Source organism: Portunus trituberculatus, chromosome 38 (assembly GCF_017591435.1).
Source record: "Portunus trituberculatus isolate SZX2019 chromosome 38, ASM1759143v1, whole genome shotgun sequence".
In the NCBI taxonomy this organism is placed as follows: Eukaryota; Metazoa; Arthropoda; class Malacostraca; order Decapoda; family Portunidae; genus Portunus; species Portunus trituberculatus.
Genome location: NC_059292.1, coordinates 14416766 through 14438628, shown reverse-complemented (window position 1 = coordinate 14438628; position 21863 = coordinate 14416766). Strand labels below are relative to the sequence as shown.

Sequence of the window (21863 nt, the reverse complement as noted above, 5' to 3'; positions counted from 1 at the left end):
GGAAAGAGAGATCATGTATGGTGGAGACTCAATACTTGAACTTTATTCATTCCAAATGGCTGTTCAAGTATTAAGAAGTTTGGCTATTGATACCTATAGATCAGGTAATTCGTTCTAATCTTAGCAAAACTTCATTTATAAAAATTAGTGTATTTTTTTATATACGAGTATATACAGTAAGTCCTCCTTACTTCGCTATCCGGTAAATTCAGTTATGGTGTTTGCTAATTACTACCCTCAATTCTATTTTACAGTAAGAAAAATTCACAGATTCGGTATCCGCTCGTGTTTTGTTTACACTATACTGTAGTGCCACCACACCGGGCGACCACCACAACAATCAGTCTCATCCCGCGTTTCCCACTGAACACAAGTGAAATCCTTATGTCGTGTTTTTTGTGGATATTATGAGTAAGGGCAGAAATCCCTACTGTCCCTTAGCCTCGGGAGGGACACCATCTGATAGAATACATGGCGAGTGAGAGGTAAATAGAAACATTTTCTGTTTATTTCTTTTGTGCAGTACTTTACATTTTCTTATATGACTATTTTCATGTCTGTAGGGGTGACTTTCGATTTGCTGGAACACATCCCCTATTACAGTAAAAGTCCTGAAATCCGGAAGTCATGGGGTTTCAGGCATTCCGGATTCTAGGATTTTCTGGATTGTAAGATAATAAGGCTGAAAGTAAGATTAAAATCTTGAGGGTACTATGTAAACCCCACTAAACTAACCCCAACTTACTATATCTCTTTGTAGTACTGTTATAACATCTTACATGGATTGCTACTACCACCAGTCCACTGTGTACTTCCTCACCACACCACACAGGATTTACGTCGTTTTTTTTTTTTTTTTTTTTTTTTTTTTAGATTTGCCAGACTATGGGGGAGGTGGCATGGGATTATGGCAGCCCATATGTGATGATTGCTCTTTTCCTACTTGTCAACTTGTATTTGTGTAGGTGATTTCACTATTTTACGTAGGCTATTCCACCATCCACATATACTGAGAAATTTGAGTGATTGTACTGTATTGTACCCTACATAATATGTATACAGTCCACAATATTTATGTCACACTTTATAAAATAATTTTAAGTATAATACAAAACACATTTCATAACTTAAAACATTTACTGATGTCTGATAAAGGGAAACAAAAAGAAAGGAAGGCCTCCAACATCATACGCCAGCCAATCACGTCACCAGCGTCGAGCGTACACCAGCTGGACAACCCACGCAGATAACAGGACTCCGCAACACACACACACACACACACACACACGCACGCACGCACGCATGCACATCACCTACAGAAACATAAAACACCACTTATAATACCTCCAAATATTATTCTCTTAGAGTTTGTGTTAAACTCAATGTCGGTGATGACATGTTCGGTTTCGGCTATTATTATTATATATTTATTACTATTATTTCTTACTTTTTACATATTTAAACTCAGCCTTTCAAATTTTCCGGATTATAAGGTTCCGGATTTAAGGACTTTTACTGTATTACATGTTATAATGAGTTTGGTGTACGGTAATTTTGATTTGCAGTAAGATTTTCAGGAACGCATATGTACCGTATAATGATGACTTACTGTATAGAATTTTTTTTATTTGTACATACTGTAAATGAAGGCTGGTGATAGATAACTTAGAAGAGGAGAAGGAGGAGAGAGGTAGTCGGAGGACGAGTCACCATCCATGAAAATGTCTTTGTAACTTTTCTCCTGGTGTGATTCCTGTGAATCCACTTGTGAATTGCTGTGGCTCACTAACATTTGCACTCTCACCAGATTCCTTATTTTCACAACTATTAAGCCTCTTTGGTGCCATTGTAGGTTTCTAAATGAAAAACTGTGACAGAACACAGAAGAATGTTTTTCTGAAGACTGCGATGGGATTAGGGATGTGCACCAGCATCCAGCATACCAGACTACCAGTAATACCAGTACCAGAACGAGACAGTGACGGTTGCGAGAAGGGAGAGGACAGAACTTTGTATTTGTATACGACCAAATGTGCGGCCATTTGATTACCAGATATTTTCATCACTAATAAGTCTTTGATGATAATGTAAGTTTATAAATTAAAAACTACAGACAATGCATGAGAATGTTATTCTGATGACTGCAGCAGCACAACTGGTGGAGGGAGGAAAGGGAGAGGCCAAGGAGCCTTTGTTTACAACCACATGTGTGGTCGTTAAAGTATCAGGTATTTTTTCAAGTATTAAATCAAACTTTTGCGTTCAAGTATTCAAAAGTTTGACTTAGACATTCGAGTATTGAGTCTCCACAGTATATCAAATCTACTAAGCTTTTATATAAGAGTAATAGATAGGTACAAAGGAGAGATGGATAAGTTGACATTGTGTATTTAGATATTAAAATGGCTTTCAACAAAGTACCACATAGAATACTCCTATGGAAAATAGAACACATTGTAGGAATGTAGGCTGCTTAACAAAAGGGAAACGACAATGATAAAGAGACACTCCATCAAGCTGGAGCACAGTTACTTGTGGTGTACCATAGGGTTCAGTGCTGGTACCAATTATATACTAAGTATATATTAAAGATATACAAAAGGGCTTGAGTAGCTGCATAAATTTGTTTCCAGACGATGCAAAACTCTTAAAAGTAATAAGGAACAACAAGGCCTGTATGAAATTGCAGAAAGATATTAACAAGATATGGGAATAGAGGCAAAAGTGGAAATTAGAATTTAATACCAGGAAATGCCATGTGATGAAAATGGGTAAAAGTAATAGAAGACTTACATGGGAATTCAAAATGGGAGAAGAGGTTATAATGAAAAGGAGAGAAAAGAAAGATCTGAGAGTGATCATATAAGACACACTGACTTTAGAAAGACACATAAATGGGTTATTTGCTTCAACATATAGATTTCCCTTGTTTTACAATTGGGTTACCTTCCTGAAAACCAGATAGAATGATGAACAATTAGATAGTGAACGTAAGGATCAGTAGGATTTGATTTAATGGGGAGAGTAACTTTTCCATGCCACCTAAGGTGGTAGTGTTAGAGGCTCATTATTTTTCTTGTACAGTGATTTCCCCTTTAGGCCTATATCCACTGCAAGAAGAGAAAAATGAGCTTCAGTTAAGTTAGTAGGTGCCACTCAGTGGCAAGTCTGGTCAGTAATCTACAATCTGAAGAGTCTCTTAATTTCCTTCATTATTGGCTCCCTCTTCCTCGTTAGCATCTTTGCCATTAATGTAGAAGCTGTCTCACCTGCTTTCTTCATATTTGCTGTTTGTTTGATGATGGTGGAGACAGTGGATTGGGGCAACGGCAGGGTTCTGGCAATGAAATTGGCTCCCCTATGGCGCTTAACAATTTCAAGCTTATTTTCTAAAGATAAGCTTTTCCGTGGTCTTTTATTCTTCAATTCACCAGCTTTAGGTGTTACAGGCTGCTTGGAAGACAACACGCTTTTATCACTCAAAATACCGAACAATAAATGTGAATTTAAGCAAAACAAATATTGGCCAACTGAACACAACTGAAAGATTGATTTTGATCTTGATCTTGATGCTACAGGTAGCTCGAGATCACTCCAGAGCCAAGCCTTTTGATCGGCAGTTCTTGTAGAGGACAAACAAAAGACAAGCTAAAAAAAAAACAGTATCCTGTTCATTAATTATGCGTACATCTACAGGCAACCCCCGCTTAATGAAGGGGTTATGTTCCTAAAAGACCCTTTGTTAAGCGAAATTTCGTTAAGCGAACCAATTATAACAAGTTTAACCCTTGACTTAAATTTCCATTAAGAGTAAACAAAGCAAGAGTGCATCATAGTACAGTGAAAGGTTTAATGAAAGTAAAAATTATGAAGTTAAACATTTAGGCAGTTTAATTTAAGTCATTATAATGTCCACTAATGTATGTATGTACGTAACTTTATAATGTTGATGATCTTAGATTCATGAAGGGAGGGAGAGTGAAACGGGAAAGACACTAACCGGCAACCTGTGGAATGTAAACAAAGGACGCATCATTGTATCACATACAAAACTTATGTACCACATTTCCACAAGGCTTTCCATTTTATCCATTGGAGAGTCACGAGTTCAGGTGGTTCTTTTAGCTTGCAAGGAAGATACGGTCTCACCAGCCTTCTTAACCCTTAACATACGGTGATCGTTTCGGTACAATTGCACCGTCGCGTGCGGAGAGCCAGGGATGGTTCATTTAATTATGATTTTTCTGCGCTAAACGTTTGAATCTCTCTCCCTCAGTATTGGTCCTGGGGCAAGTGGAGGTATCGGGCATCTTTTCTCGCTCGCCTGCTTGAACCTTGAGACATATGTTCCCTCACAATAGGTCATCTTTTCCCATTTGGAGGCTACATCTGGCAACCCCCATGACCCAGAAGGAGGAAACGGTACTCCGAGTGATGTTATGTCAGTGTTACTCGGTAATGACATTGAGGACAGTGATGAAAATGGACAATGATTTTTTTTTATTGAGACAGAAGAAAGTGAAGACTCCAGTAGTGATTCTGATAGTGATCTGGAAGACAGACCAACCCTCACAGCGATGTTCATAAACCTCATCACATAGCCTATTCCCCACGAGCAATGCGCTGGTGTGTGCCCCCCCTGGTTGCCTCTACAGGACTGTGCTTGTCGGACAAGTCACATGAATCCCATTGCTAATAAGAGTTGCCAGATTCCAATTATTATAGAAATCCACAATACTTGTAATATGTGGTTTCTTTTTCTTTTCCTGTTTTACACATCATTTCATGTATCTGAGTTTGCATTTTCTTGACATGAAAGTGTAAAAGTTCCTGATTTTACATCTAATTCAAATGCCCAAAAAGAGAGAGAGAGAGAGAGAGAGAGAGAGCGCACGCGCGGTGTTATCAGAGCTTGGGGGGTATTTCTTAGCAGCGGGTTCTGCCATGAATTTTTTATATGTAATAACTTTTGCTCTCAGAAGTCATAACATGTTAAAAACTACATCGTTGTACTCAGAATAACACAAATATGTTTTTTCTAAGGAAAAAATATTTTTAGCATTTTAAAATAGACAGGTGTGATTTTTCCCCATTGTAACAGACGGAAAGTAAATCAACCCCCCCGTACTTTAAGGGTTAATAGAGTCTGCTGACTTGAAAATAGAATAGTAGAGACAGTAGATGGAGTCAAGGGCAAAAAAAAGAAAAGATTTAAAAAAAAAAGGCCCACTCGAGTGCTGGCTTTCTAAAAAAAAAATGGATAAGCATCAGCCAAGATTGGGGAGCAAATGCCTCGATACCTCCCTCTTAGAATAAGACAAGTTGTAGGAATTCGGAAATACAGGTGCAGTGGTTCTTAACCTTTTCCAGTGCCCGTAACTCTTGATATCTCAGAAAAATTCCTCATACCCCCTCCAATATAAATACTGTACAAACATATGAAAAGGATTAGTGATAAAAACCTTGCTGAGAAATTATTAGATTTTTTAATTACTGAACAAAAGCACTTTTTTTTATTTCAAATGAAAAGTGTCAGTTAGTAGGATTCATTGAATGCAAATTATAACAGCTATTGCACTGGCTACCATGTCTCGTACCCCTAGATTTAAAGTTTCATACCCCTTGGGGGTACAGGTACCCCAGGTTAAGAACCACTGATCTAGTGGGAATGAGTTTTGATGAATGGCACCTGCACACATAGGTAGCACTATGATGTTGATCTTGATCTTTGCTGTGCATTTGATTACATTCTGGTAATTGGTTGATGATCGGATGCACAAGCCCAGACAACAGATAATGAGCAAGTGGACTTAATTCATAATACAGTAAGTCCTCGTTATACAGTACATATGCATTCCTGAAAACCTTACTGCAAATTGAAATTACTGTATACTAGATATGTACCGATACCAAAATTTTGGCCGATTCCGATACCGATACCGATACCACCTAATTAGGCCAATACCGATACTACTACCGATACCGATACCACCAATACCGATACTACTACTTATAGTGATTACTGCACTGGACACCAGGATGACTTGGTGGACAGCGAGCGTTATCAGATGGGAGGCTTTGTTTTGGGGGATGCTGTAAGTCCTTCTGAGAACGTTTTGAAGCCATTTCCAAAGGTAAATTACTCAGTAATTGGAATGAATATCTTCTCAGTCTTCTGATTCTTGTCAGTTATTTTAAATTCTTACTTCTTATTCCTTTAGCAACCATTTGGTCTTGTGCATTTTCATTATTAATTTTATTGACGATATTTTGGTGATCAAAAATATTTTTAAAGTTATTAAAATTGTAAAACAGACACAAAATATTAGCAAAAGAAACTCATTTTGTTGTGTATGTTTCTCTTTAATTAAATCTGACATCCTTTGATATTAATTCATTAGACATTAGTAGACCAATTCAGAAAAATGAGCTTTCACTTAATCTTTTCAATTAAATAGAAAAAAAGTTTAGTTTATTCTAAATTTCTAGTGTATTGCTATGATCTTAAATAATTAATATGCAACAAATTATACACAATGCACATGATTACAAAACAGAATCGTTACTTTCTTAGTTATGGAATTTTTACATCCTTAGGTTAACACAAGTAACTCAAAAATTAAACTTGCATTAAAATTAATATACATATATAATTTGAGCTTCCACCTATTCCAGTATGATATCTTGGAAAAGGCTAGCACTAGCACTGTTAATTATAAATCAAATAAGAATATGCTGTTATTTACAATAATGCAAAATGCCTAACTATATATATATATATATATATATATATATATATATATATATATATATATATATATATATATATATATATATATATATATATATAACCCCGTTTAACGAATTACGTTCCTAAAAACATTTAATAAGCGAAACTTCGTTAAGCGAACCGATTATAACAAGTTTAAACCCCTGACTTGAACTTCCACTGAGAGTAAGCAAAGCGAGAGGGCATCATAGTACGGTGAAAGGTTTAATGAAAGTAAAAATTATGAAGTTTAACATTTAGGCAGTTAAATTTAATTTAAGTCATTATAATGTATACTAATGTATGTATGTACGTAGCTTTATAATGTTGATGATCTTAAATTTACGAAGGGAGGGAGAGTGAAATGGGATAGATACTAACCGGCAACCTGTGAAATGTAAACAAAGGGCGCATCATTGTACCGCATACAAAACTTATGTACCACATTTCCACAAGGCTTTCCATTTTATCCATTGTAGAGTCACGAGTTCAGGTGGTTCTTTTAGCTTGCAAGGAAGATACAGTTTCACCAGCCTTCTTAATATTAGTCTGCTGACTTGAAAAGAGTAGAGACAGTAGATGGAGTCAAGATGGTGGCCAGCAATGCTATAGTTTTCTCGCCTCTCTAGTGTCTGAATAATATCCAGCTTCACTTCGAGAGTAAGAGACTTCCTGGTCTTAGGAATGCTAGGCCACATTGCAATGAGTTTTGGTGGTAAGTTGAGCGAGTGAAGACGAGCTGCTGCTGACACTGTTATGGGAGTGAGTGGTGCGTGTTGTCCACGAGAGGCTTGATCTTGATCTTGATTCTACAGGTGTCCCAGGATATCTCCTGAGGCAGGCCTTAGTATTTGCGGCTGCTAGTGTATTCAAAAGCTTGTCGGCTTGCATGATACGGCGGGGCTTTCAAACTTGGAAAAAATTACCTGGATAAAACTTCGTTAAAGCGAGTTTGGTATTCGTTAAATGAGCAGATGGTAGTAAAATTAAACCTTCATTGTAGCGAAATTTCGTTGTGTGAACCTTCGTTAAACGGGGGTTGTCTGTGTGTGTATATATATATATATATATATATATATATATATATATATATATATATATATATATATATATATATATATATATATATATATATATATATATATATATATATATATATATATATATATATATATATATATATATATATATATATATATATATATATATATATATATATATATATATATATATATATATATATATATATATATATATATATATATATATATATATACACCAAATCATTTTGTTAGATTCTCAATATCTGAAGTTTGACTTTCTTAGATTATAGTTAAAAAACATAAGCTTTTCACCTGTGTGAACTTTGTGTGGGTGGAGGAGCAGCGTCTGACTGAGAGACAGTGAGAATGTGTGGTGACTCTTGACCGATCGTGTGGCAGGATGCCGTAGTTCAGCCTATACGCGTCCATACACGTCCAATTTAGAGGTTGTGGCTTATTACCACAGAAAGCAGTATTCTATGACATATGGTAATCACCACGGATACTTAATACGCCGTATTATATTAATTTGGTATCATCAATATCTTATATCGAATATATCACTAAGTAGTAAATTCTTTTTAGGTATTGGAAGTATCGGTATAAAATAAGCCGATACCGATACCGATACCCAAAAAATGGGCCGATACCGCCGATTTCAATACCGATACCGATGCATCAGTACATCTCTACTGTATACCGAACCCATTATAACATGTAATAATTGGGAATGTGTTCCAGCACGTCAAAAATCACCCCTACAGATATTAAAATACATTAAAATAGTCATATATAAAAAAAAAAAAATTTATGTACTGCACAAAAGAAATAAACAAGATGTTTTTATTTACCCTTCACTCTCCATGTATTCTATCAGATGATTTCCCTCCCGAGGCTAAGGGACAGTAGGGATTTCAGCCCTTACTCATCTTTCGCTGAGTGGGCAGACTACTTCTCTTTCGCTTTGCCTTGTCAACTTCAGCAGTGTTTGCAGAACGTTTTGGGGCCATTATGGGTGTGTCACTGTACGTTGTGAGAATATCCACAAAAAAACACGTAAGGATTTAACTTGTGTTCATTGGGAAACGTGGAAAGACTGATTGTTGTTGTGACGTCATCCACATCACACTTCCCACGCCACCCCAGCTCAGTGCTCACTGACAGCTGACTTTTGGCAGGACATTTGGGCACTTTGGCCTGACACCTGAGGTTTTCTGCTGTTTACACATCGCTTGTGGACACTGGGCTAGCTGGAGGGTTCATCAAACTCTCCACAGTGCTGTAAACAACTAAACATGCCGAACAATTGCTCACTGTTTGGATGCAATAACATGAAAAGAAAAATCAGCAGGTTTAGGCATGACATGAGCAGATACTGTATCTGAATTTTTCTTACCGTATATCGAATCGAGGGTAGTAATTTCCAAATACCATAACTGTGAATTTACCAGATAAAGAAGTACCGTATAATGAGGACTTACTGTACTTAGAAAATCAAAGTATCTGATAATGAGGCATCAAGTAGCAAGGGAAACTTGTACAAGACAGTAAGAAATATCAAGATGGCCTTCAATTACATGGTAAGAGTATTATGAAAAGTTCATAACCACTACTATAGGACCTAGACTAGAATATGCAGGTGTGGTGTGGTCACCACATATGCAGAAGGACATCAGGAAACTAAAAAGAATCCAAAGAAAGACTGAAGGAAATGGAATTACCAACTTTAAAAAATAGATGGGAGAGAGATTATCTAATAATGATATTATATAAAATAGTAAACCGTATGGAAAAGAAAGATAGACAAGACTTGGTATCACTGACTGAGGATGGAGATAGATGAACAAGAGGACATTCCAAGATTATGAAAAGTCAGTGTTTGAGTAACATTAAAAAAAAGTTTAGTTTTCCACATAGGATGGTGGACATCTGGAACGGCTTGAGTGAAGAGATTGTAGCACCAGAAAGTGTGCATAAATTTACGGAAAAGTTGAATAGAAGTAGACATGGAGACAGGTCGCTATGAATCCCACTCGAACCCCGTAATATACAACTAGGTAAAACACACACACACACACACACACACACACACACACACACACACACGTGGAATGCATTGAATAATGAAGTTGTTACAGCACATATGTGCATAACTTTAAGGAAAAATTAGATAAATGGAGACAGGACATTATGAGCCCCACTCAAACCCTGTACAATACAACTAGGTAAATACACACACACACACACACACACACACACACACACACACACACACACACACACACACACACACACACACACACACACACACACACACACACACACACACACACACACACACACACACACACACACACACACACACACACACACACACACCTTCACACACACACACACACACACACACACACACACACACACACACACACACACACACACACACACACACACACACACACACACACACACACACACACACACACACACACACACACACACCTACACACACACACACACACACACACACACACACACACACACACACACACACACACACACTAAGATGTGTTGAGACTTGGAACAGTTTGAGTGAAGAAGTGGTGTTAGCAACGAGTGTGCATAGTTTTAAAGAAAAATTGGATAAGTGTAAATATGGAGATGGGCCACACGAGCGTAAAGCCCAGGCCCTGTAAAACTACAACTTGGTAAAACTAGGTAAATACACACACACACACAGACACACACACTTTAAAGAGAAATTGGATAAATGGAGACATGGAGACAAGACACTAGGAGTCCTGCTTGAATCTTGTACAATACAACTAGGTAAATACACACACACACACACACACACACACACACACACACACACACACACACACACACACACACACACATTTCTCACATGTTAACCTACCATGACCTTGTTTTACAGCTGTGCACCATTTGGTTCTTATAGAAGATAATGAAAATATTTATTTATTCATACTATGTTCTTCATAACTGCTAATTTTTTATTTATTTTTTTTTTTACTGATGTCTTATTTATATTTTTATTTTATTCATGTGTTTATTTATTTATTTATTTATTTATTTTTTTTTTATTTATATTTTATATATATATATATATATATATATATATATATATATATATATATATATATATATATATATATATATATATATATATATATATATATATATATATATATATATATATATATATATATATATATATATATATATATATATATATATATATATATATATATATATATATACAGTGGTACTTGACATACGATCGTCCTAACATAACAATTTTTTTATATACAACGAAAGATTTCATATAATTTACGCCTTGAAATACGACGATATTTTTAAGATACGATTAGCCATCGGTAGGTGGCGCAGCGATCGCTCTTCTACCCGGCTAACCCGAACATTCAGCCCGCATTGTGTATCGTTGTTCATCCTTTGTGCATGAATGTCTCTGTGCTTCTTAGCAGTGTGTATTTTTTCTTAAGTTTTGTGAACTCAACACCCTCTGAACATGGGTCCCAAAAGTAAAAGTTTGGCGAGAAACACAAAATACCCTGTATTCACATACTGATTACACTTAGAAATTCAATAAACCAGTGAGTAGAAATGGTTTTCTGCCCACAAGCAACTCTTCTTTGCAATGCAAAAAACCAGAAGTCTCTAGATGTCATGGTTACCAAAATGTCACAGGTTGAAGGATTTAGTATCATCGGTTTACGTGGCCTTGCGTCCGATCAGGTTCAGCGGCCTTGGCTAGAGCGAGAGAAAATGGGCCCCTTGTATCCCCTCCCATATCTCTCTCTCTCTCTCTCTCTCTCTCTCTCTCTCTCTCTCTCTCTCTCTCTCTCTCTCTCTCTCTCTCTCTCTCTCTCTCTCTCTCTCTCTCTCTCTCTCTCTCTCTCTCTCTCTCTCTCTCTCTCTCCTGTTCTGATATCACTCTCATTCAAAAGTAACATTGCGAGAGAACCAAGGTATAGAAGTAAGGCGCGCGGGAGAGGTGGCAGAATCAGACACAATGAAATCACTGTCGATCGCTCCTACCATTCATCGTTGGTGACACAGTGACGTAGAGCATATGTTTACTCCTGATGAGTGCTGCCAGCTCACAAGCAAAGAAAACGGGAAGAAAATAACCAAAATATAGCCGTAAAAAGCCAAAACGTCTATCGACGTGCCCCATGCCTTGTGTGATGAACATCTATTGATGTGTCCCGAGTTTTGCGGGTCAAGTTGTTATTTTGGGCAATATAGTTAATTTATATCATGCATACAATAAACATTGTATTTTTTTATATTAAATCTATATTTGGTTGGTATTTAAAGCATGTTATTATTTTTTTTTGGGGGGGTGGGATGTAAATTCATATCACAAGAATGAATTAATTGTATTTCCATTAATTTCTATGGGAAAAATTGATTTGATATACGATTTTTTTTATATACAACGATCGTCACGGAACGAATTAAAATTGTATGTCGAAATACCACTGTGTATATATATATATATATATATATATATATATATATATATATATATATATATATATATATATATATTGAGTGTAGATCCACCAAAGTATAAAAACATAGAAGATGAAGAAAAGCCGCAGTAAAATCACCATTTCTGTTTAAATTCTTGTGATGTTTTGGACAAACGTAATTCCATCTTCAGACACTGAAAATACGTGCAGAGAGTGATTGTAGGAACGTGCTCACCTACCAGAGATCTCCGGTACAAGAGGTATTGGACAACAAAATTTCCTCTTGTATTCCTTAGCTGTGGCACCATCATCTCTCACATCTGCCTTATCCACACAGTTCTAATGAAGGTAGATTTTAATTCTAGTCATTCTTAAAAGGCGGGAAAGAAAAGTTCTTTATAAAAACTAACAAACACTGTAAAAAAAAAAACATTAGTTTAAGAAAAAATTAAAACAAAAGAGCCTAAGAGAAAGGAACAAAGAGATATGACGTGGGTAAGACTCTGTGGAATCACTGGTAGTTGGATGGATGATTCTTGACTGTTAAGATTAGGTTTATATCAATAAAAGCAAAGTGATTCAGCAATTCTCAATTCAGATAATGTCCTGGCTTTATACAAAATTTTGAAATCCCGTTCCCTAAAAGCATGATCTAATTCTCTTGAGTGGTTTCTTATGACAGGAAAACCTGGATTTGAAATCTGTTTGCCTGTTCTAAAAGAGATACGCATGTGTGAGCACAGGGGTGTCTCTTTTAGAAAACATGGGTCGAAACCAATTATTGATTCTGAATCACCATGATTCAGCATGATTTGAATTGACTTGATTCACCTGGTGTAAATGGTTACATTGAAACTAATGTGGCAAATCAACATGATTCATGAATCATGTTGATTCTTCATGAATTGAATCGATTCGATTCACTTGGTGTAAACGCAGCCTTCCCCACGTCATATCTCTTTGTTCTCTTTCTCTTAGGCTCTTTTGTTTTTGTTCTCTTTAAACTAATGTTTTTTACAGTTTTTATTAGTTTTCGTTAAGCACTTTTTTCTCCCTTTAAGAATGACTAGGAAATTAATATTTTCCCTTATTAGAACTGTGTAGATTAGGCAGATGTGAGAGATGATGGTGCCAGGGCTAGGGAATACAAGAGAAAGTTTCATTTTCCAGGATGTCTTGAATCAGAGATCTCTGGAGGATGAGCATGTTCCTACATTCATTTTCAGTGTCAGAAGATGGGATTACATCTGTCCCAAGATATCACAAGTTAGAATAGTAATTACAAAATACAGGCAAAATCCCGCTTAATTAATGAAGGGGTTACGTTCCTAAAAAAAACTTCGTTAAGCGAATTTTCGTTAAGCGAACAAATTATAACAAGTTTAACCCTTGACTTGAGCTTCCATTGAGAGTAAACAAAGTGAGAGTGCATCATAGTACAGTGAAAGGTTTAATGAAAGTAAAAATTATGAAGTTAAACATTTAAGCAGTTTAATTTAAGACTTAGTCATTATAATGTACACTAATGTATGTATGTAAGTAACTTTATGATGTTGATGATCTTAAATTTATGAAGGGAGGGAGAGTGGAGTGGGAATTACACTAGCTGGCAACCTGTGAAATGTAAACAAAGGATGCATCATTGTACCGCATACAAAACTTATGTCCCACATTTCCACAAGGCTTTCCATTTTATCTATTGCAGAGTCACGAATTCAGGTGGAAGATATGGTCTCACCAGCCTTCTTATTCTTAATAGAGTCTGTTGACTTGAAAATGGTAGACAGTAGATAGAGTCAAGCTATGGTGGGAAGCATTGCTATTAGTTTTCTCGCCTCTCTCATGTCTGTGAATAATACCCAGCTTCATTTCGAGAGTAAGAGACTTCCTGGTCTTCTTAGCAATACTAGGCAACATTGCAGGGCATTTTGATGGCATGTAGAGCGAGGGAAGACGAGCTGCTGCTGACGCTGACACTGTTATTGTTTTGAACTAGGGGAGTGAGTGGTGCGTGTGTTGTCTACGAGAGGCGCTGGTGTATTCAAGAGCCTATCAACTTGCGTGATAAGGTGGAGCTTTCAAGCTTGGAAAAAATTACCTGGATAAAATTTTGTTAAAGTGAGTTTGGTGTTCGTTAAACGAGCAGATGGTAGTAAAAGGAAACATTTGTTGTAGCGAAATTTCATTGTGTGAACCATCGTTAGTGGGGGTTGCCTGTACAGGCAACCCCCTCTTAACGAAGGTTCACTCAACAAAATTTCGCTACAACAAACGTTTCCTTTTACTACCATCTGCTCGTTTGACAAACATCAAACTCGCTTTAACAAAACCTTATCCAGGTAATTTTTTCCAAGTTTGAAAGCCCTGCCGTATCACGCAAGCCAACAGGCTTTTGAATACACCAGCAACTCTCGTGGACAAAACGCACACCACTCACTCCCCCTAGTTCAAAACAATAACAGCATCAGCTGCAGCTCATCTTCCCTCGCTCAACATGCCACCAAAATGCCCTGCAATGTCGCCTAGCATTGCTACGAAGAATAGAAAGTCTCTTACTTTTGAAGTGAAGCTGGATATTATTCACAGACACGAGAGAGGTGAGAAAACTAATAGCATTGCTTGCCACCATGGATTGAGTCCATCTACTGTCTCTACTATTTTCAAATCAGCAGACTCTATTAAGAAGGCTGGTGAGACCGTATCTTTCTTGCAAGCTAAAAGAACCACCTGAACTCATGACTCTGCTATGGATAAAATGGAAAGCCTTGTGGAAATGTGGTACATAAATTTTGTATGCGGTACAATGATGCGCCCTTTGTTTAAATTTGCTCAAGTTCCCAGCTAGTGTATTTCCTGCTCCACTCTCCCTCCTTTCATGAATTTAACATCAACATTATAAAGTTACTTACATACATACATTAGTGTACATTATAATGACTTAAATTAAACTGCCTAAATGTTTAACGTCATAATTTTTACTTTCATTAAACCTTTCACTGTACTATGATGCACTCTCGCTTTGTTTACTCTCAATGGAAGTTGAAGTCAGGTCAGACTTATAATTGGTTCGCTTAACAAAAATTCACTTAACGAACAGCTTTTTCGTTAAGTGGAGATTGCCTGTACAGGCAACCCCCGTTTAACGAAGGTTCACACAACGAAATTTCGCTACAACGAAGGTTTCATTTTACTACCATCTGCTCATTTAACGAACACCAAACTCGCTTTAACGAAGTTTTATCCAGGTAATTTTGTTCCAAATTTGAAAGCCCCACCATATCACGCAAGCTGACAGGCTTTTGAATACACCAGAAGCTGCTGGTACTAAGGCCTGCCTCAGGAAAAAACCTGGGACACCTATAGAATAAAGATCAAGATCAAGATCAAGCCTTTTGTGGACAACACGTGCAACACTCACTCCCCAGTCAAAACATAACAGCGTCAGCAGCAGCTTGTCTTCCCTAGCTCAACTTACCACCAAAATCCCCTGCAATTGGCCTAGTGTTCGTAAGAAGACCAGGAAGTCTCTTACTCTCCAGGTGAAGCTAGATATTATTCACAGACACGAGAGAGGCCAGAAAACTATAGCAGTGCTGGCCACTATCTTGACTCCATATTATACTGTCTCTATTTTCAAGTCAGTAGACTCTATTAAGAAGGCTGGTGAGACCGTATCTTCCTTGCAAGCTAAAAGAACCACCTGAACTCATGACTCTACAATGGATAAAATGGAAAGCCTTGTGGAAGTGTGGTACATAAGTTTTGTATGCAGTACCATGATGCGCACTTTGTTTACATTCCACAGGTTGCCGGTTAGTGTCTTTCCCGTTTCACTCTTCCTCCCTTCATAAAGTTAAGATCATCAACATTATAAAGTTACATACATTAGTGTACATTATAATGACTTAAATTAAACTATCTAAATGTTTAACTTCATAATTTTTACTTTCATTAAACCTTTTACTGTACTATGATGCACTCTCGCTTTGCTTACTCTCAATGGAAGTTCAAATCAGGGGATAAACTTGTTATAATCGGTTCACTTAACGAAGTTTCGCTTAACGAAGTGTTTTTTAGGAACGTAACCCCTTCGTTAAACGGGGGTTGCCTGTACTTTGAAAAAATGAGTAAATTTTTTACCTTGTTTCTTTTCAAAATTGTATAATCAGAACACTCATAAATTGAGAAATATCTGTAAATACCTGTGTGTGTGTGTGTGTGTGTATGTATATATATATATATATATATATATATATATATATATATATATATATATATATATATATATATATATATATATGTGTGGACTCAGTACTCAAATGTCTGTACAGTCGAACTTTTCAATTACTCGAACGCAAAAGTTCAATTCAATACTCGAAAAAAATACCTGATAGTCAAACGCCAACACATGCAGTTATAAACAAAGGCTCCCTGGCCTCTCCTTCCCCTCCCTCTTCCAGTTGTACTGCCATGGCCATCAGAATAACATTCTTGTACATTCTCTGTAGGTTTTCATTTTTAAACTTACATTAACACCAAAGGCTTATTTATTAGTTGTGAAAATATCTGGTCATCAAACATTTGGTTGTATACAAAGGCTCTGTCCTGTCCCTTCTTGCAATTGTCACTGTCTCATTCTGATACCTTAATACCAATAATATCGGTAATCTGGCATGCCGGTTACTGGTGCACATCCCTAGTCCTGTGCAGTCTTGAGAAAAACAACATTCTATCTGTAGTTTTTCATTTAGAAACTTAAGTGGCACCAAAGAGATTTATTAGGGATGAAAATAAGGAATCTGGTGAGAGTACAAAGGTTAGTGAGCCACAGCCCTCTACTATAGTAGAACTCATCCGTAGCTACCCACAAGGTGTGGCTCTTCTTGGGTGCGACGTTGCCACTGCTATACCAGTACCTTCTTCAAAGAAAACGGAGTGATAATCGTTCTCTACTTCACTAAAAGAAGTCAGAAGAGACCCAAATACCTATGCAGCTATACAGTATATTAAATGCAATAAAGATTCTGGTTATATACATGAAAATGAGACAAATAATTTACATATTTGTCAAATAAGTGCACATACGAGTAGAAACACAGAGTAATATATTGAGTGGTTCCTTGCTTGAGGCTTGAGTTAAAGGTAAGAGTGTTGCCTGATTTGCTTTCTCTTGCAAGAAATATCTATTAAGGCAGAATATGAATTCCTTGGTCTGGCTGCACAAGACAGTGTATGACAGGGAAGCGTCAGGGGGTCCCAGGATGTATTAGACTAATACATCTTAGGGGCTCCTTCCATGGTGGTGACCAGAGGAGGAGCGAAGTGACACGTGCGTGGCGACCTGACTCACCCCCCAACCTCCCTGGAAATTTCCACCTGGGTCGTGAGTGGCAATGTCGCCTGACCTGATATGACACATCACCGTCCATGTATATGAACTAGCTTGATTTATTTTTGTATATGACAATTATTTATATCATCTACCACTTAATTAAGGTTTCTGAATGTTCTGAGAACGTTTTTTTGATAATGCTATGATTACAGGACAGTGAGTAGTTTGTTTTTATTGGAGATTTGGCATAGTCTCACGGCAGACATGGCCAACGCCCTATGGGTAGGTACGGATGAGTTTTAGTATAATGGATTTACAGGAATCACAACAGGAGAAAAGTTAGACATTTTCATGGATGGTGACTCCGATGACCTCCCTCCTCCCCTCCTCCCCTCCTCTTCTATGTTATCCATCACTAGCCTCCATTTACTGTGTGTACAAATCAAAATGATAAGAAAAAGTACATTGAAATTTTTATAAACTTGAGGTTTTGCTAAGATTAGAACAAATTACTGGATTTATAGGTATCAATAGTCGAACTTTTTAATACTCGAACAGCCATTTAGAACTAATTAAGTTCAAGTATTGAGTCTCCACTATATATGTGTGTGTGTGTGTGTGTGTGTGTGTTTCACTGTTTGATCTGCTGCAGTCTCTGACGAGACAGCCAGACATTACCCTACGGAACGAGCTCAGAGCTCATTATTTCCGATCTTCGGATAGGCCTGAGACCAGGCACACACCACACACCGGGACAACAAGGTCACAACTTCTCGATTTACATCCCGTACCTACTCACTGCTAGATGAACAGGGGCTACACGTGAAAGGAGACACACCCAAATATCTCCACCCGGCCGGGGAATCGAACCCCAGTCCTCTGGCTTGTGTAGCCAGCGCTCTAACCACTGAGCTTCCGGGCGTGTGTGTGTGTGTGTGTGTGTATGTGTGTGTGTGTGTGTGTGTGTGTGTGTGTGTGTGTGTGTGTGTGTGTGTGTGTGTGTGTGTGTGTGTGTGTGATCCCTCTTTAAAGGATGGTAACATAACATAATGTGACATCTTGTCTTATTGTATGAATAAGAATACAGTAGGAGTAGTTCATATTACCCCTCACTTTGAACACATTCATTATCTTTTGATGTGCAGCACTTTCTAACTCACCATAAGTGTAAGATTTCATTGAATCTTACTGAATAAAGATACTGATAATGAATATGTGGAAGATCTGGAATGTAGTTAAATAACATGTGACATCATACTGACAGGTTTTAATACTTACATGGAGAAACCTTCACAAGGCTATTTGCCAAACTGTACAGATATGTGAAACATTTTTGCATCACTGTAAAATTTAATTTCATACCATCATAGGTTTACTAATTACCACTCTATACTTATATAGTTTGTTGATAGATGTATTGTTCATGTCAATAACTTCATATATATTAGTATGTATGTATCTTAGTTTTCCTTCCCTATGTATTATGAATTGAGATTTTATTATTTTTATTGAAAGGATAGTATATCTTTACCCATATTATCAATAATGCTCATAGTATATGATATAGTATTTTTTATGCCTTTGATATACTATACCATTTTTTCATATCCTATCTCTTTCAGGAACTGAAGCCAATGAGTGCTGCTGAGCTTCTTGATACATTTGGCAAAGCTTATCAGAGTACTTCCAAATCTTTTGTTGGAACTACCAGTAACTCTGGTGCAGCACTGTCTGACTACAAGGCTCCAAAAACTTCAACCAATCCTAATTCCTCAATTCCTGATCTCAGTAGACCACCCCCTGGTCTCTCAGGGGCAATAACACCTAGTAATCCACCTACTACAGAGACATCTTCATACACTTCCCTGCCAGCCACAACACAAGCACACTACTCCCAGACATACACATCACTTGATGAAGCATCACCCAAAGCAACTTATGTTGCTGCAGAACCTTACACAGCTTATGATCCATCTCCTAATTGGGCCCCTCCTCCTCCCCCACCTCCACCACCTCCTGAATTGCAGCGAGGTAGTATAGATAGATCTGCACCAGACTATGACGTGGCGAGGAATTACAGTTCATCATGGTCAGAATATGAACCATATGGTGCCTCCGGAGAGGTGAACGATGATGAGGCAGACAACCGTAACTGGGGAGAACCTCCTGGCAATGAAGAGTTGCAAGCTCTTGCTACAGACACACCTTCCTCGCCACCATCCTTTGAAAAGGGATTTGCTGGGGCTCTTCTTCCTCCTCCTCTTCCCCCTGCATTTTGTGCACGTAGCAACCTTCGGGAACTAGTATCGGAGGGGGAAGACAATGACCAAAGAACAAATTTAGTGAATATCCAGCCCAAAGGTGAAGATAGTGATTACCGGTGTTATGATTATAGCTTTCTGTCAGATCAGACAGCAGAGACGAGGACTGAGAAAGCACCTTCTATTACCTCCCTGTTTTCAAGTGGAGATGACTTGGACCTGCGAGTTAAAAAATCTGGGCTGAAGCAAAGTAAGGATGATTCTGGTTCAGATATGGACATAAGTGCCTCAGGTTCTGAGGATGACATGGAAATTAGTGATGAATCTGGGAAGGATGCTGTCAGTAAGAAAGGTGACAAAAAAGCTGAAAAGAAGAGTCATAGCAAAGAAAATAATAAAAGTCAAACCCAAAAAAAGCAAAATCATACCAAGGAAACAAAATCAGGAGATATAGATAGTAAGAAAAAAAATTCTTCCAATTTAACAGTCAGTGTTGAAAATACAAAAACTTCAAATGAGAGTAAAGCATCTCAAAATGAGTCTGATAGTGTTACATCAAAGAAAAGTGATTCAAAGACAAGTACCACAGCAGTATCTTCCATTGTTGAAAACACAAAAGCCTCAAAAATAGAACCAGTGAAAGGAGAAAAAAGAAAGTCTGTAGACAGTGATAATGGTAATAATGCCAAAGTACAAAAAACAGTCACTGGATCAGGAAATGATTCCATACGTGAAGTGAATGATGATAAAGATGAGACTGAAAAAGGAAGGGATTGGTATAAAAACTTCACCCAAGCTGGAGAAGAGAAGAAAAATATTGAAGAGCCCATACCAACTGTTGTGGCCAAGGCAGGGGGAGGGGGAAGAGGTCATAATAACTCACGGGGCACTGAGGAAACTAATGTAATAGATGTGATAAAGAGCTTAGATCGAGAGTTTCATCAACAGCGAAGCAAAGGCAACTTCAACTCAAATCATAAACGTGGCGGTGGTTTCCCAAGTGACGGAGGAAGTCCCCAACGTGGTAATGGAGGTTTTTTCAAGGGATCTAAGCAACCTCGAGGGAGGGGACCAGGTGGGCCAGGCTTTTTCCCTCTACACCGGGGCCGGGGAGGACCCCATGGTCATCATCCATTTGGACCCCCTGGAAGAGGTTTCTATGGTGGTCATGAACCGTTTGCTCGGGGCAGAGGAGGGAGGAGAGGGCACAGAGGGAGAGGGCGATGGTAAGCATTGGTATAAGAAAAAATTGAACTTTGCTACTGGATGAAGAACTTGTGTTTCATTTTTCTTTGGCTCTGAATTTTAGAAATTCTATACTTAGAAACATGAATTCTTAAAATTTCAAAATTATTATTGAAGGTACAAAATTTTCACCATATTTGAAATCCTGGGCCTGCTTTCTTGAAATCACTTACTTTCTATTTACACTTAGATGAAAGATTTTTTGTAATGTGGTTTACTTTCCAAGTTTTCCTATGTATAAAGCATTTGTGACCATAATTAGTTGCTTACTGAAATGGTAAGTAACCAAACTTAATAGAATTTTAGTATATGTGATTTTGAAAGAAAGACATAGGAAGAGTGAAGCATCTTTTTTCAATTAAGTACCTTAGATACATGTACAGCACTGGTTTACCAACAAGTTATGGTCCAGCTCCTCATTTAATCAGGATTAAATTACAAGAACCTTGAATTGCCATGGCCGCTGAACTAATCAATGGACAGCCAAGGATGGTATTGCTATTCTTGGCAAGCCATCTTGTTTGTAAATTGATGTTACATTACACTTTTTATGGATTATTATCATCTGTTTATTTATACACAAGTTTTAATAAATGTCATGTTTCATAAAGTTATGCACACTTGTGCATCTTTGTGTGAGCTCTTACAAGGATTTATAAAGTTTGACATTTACTGGCCTCAAACCTCTTCATA

At 37.5% G+C, this 21863-nt stretch overlaps 1 protein-coding gene across 4 annotated transcripts in view; it reads left to right on the top strand.

Annotated features, from left to right (window-relative positions):
* Positions 1 to 21514, top strand: part of LOC123514669 — an 84237-nt gene extending 62723 nt beyond the window's left edge. For all 4 annotated transcript variants that reach the window (XM_045272701.1, XM_045272700.1, XM_045272703.1 and 1 more), the window contains exon 9: positions 19287 to 21514. In XM_045272701.1, coding sequence (XP_045128636.1) covers positions 19287 to 21155 — 1869 coding nt within the window. In that variant the 3' untranslated portion in view covers positions 21156 to 21514. The remainder of the gene's footprint in view (positions 1 to 19286) is intronic.
* Positions 21515 to 21863: the final 349 nt, after the last annotated feature.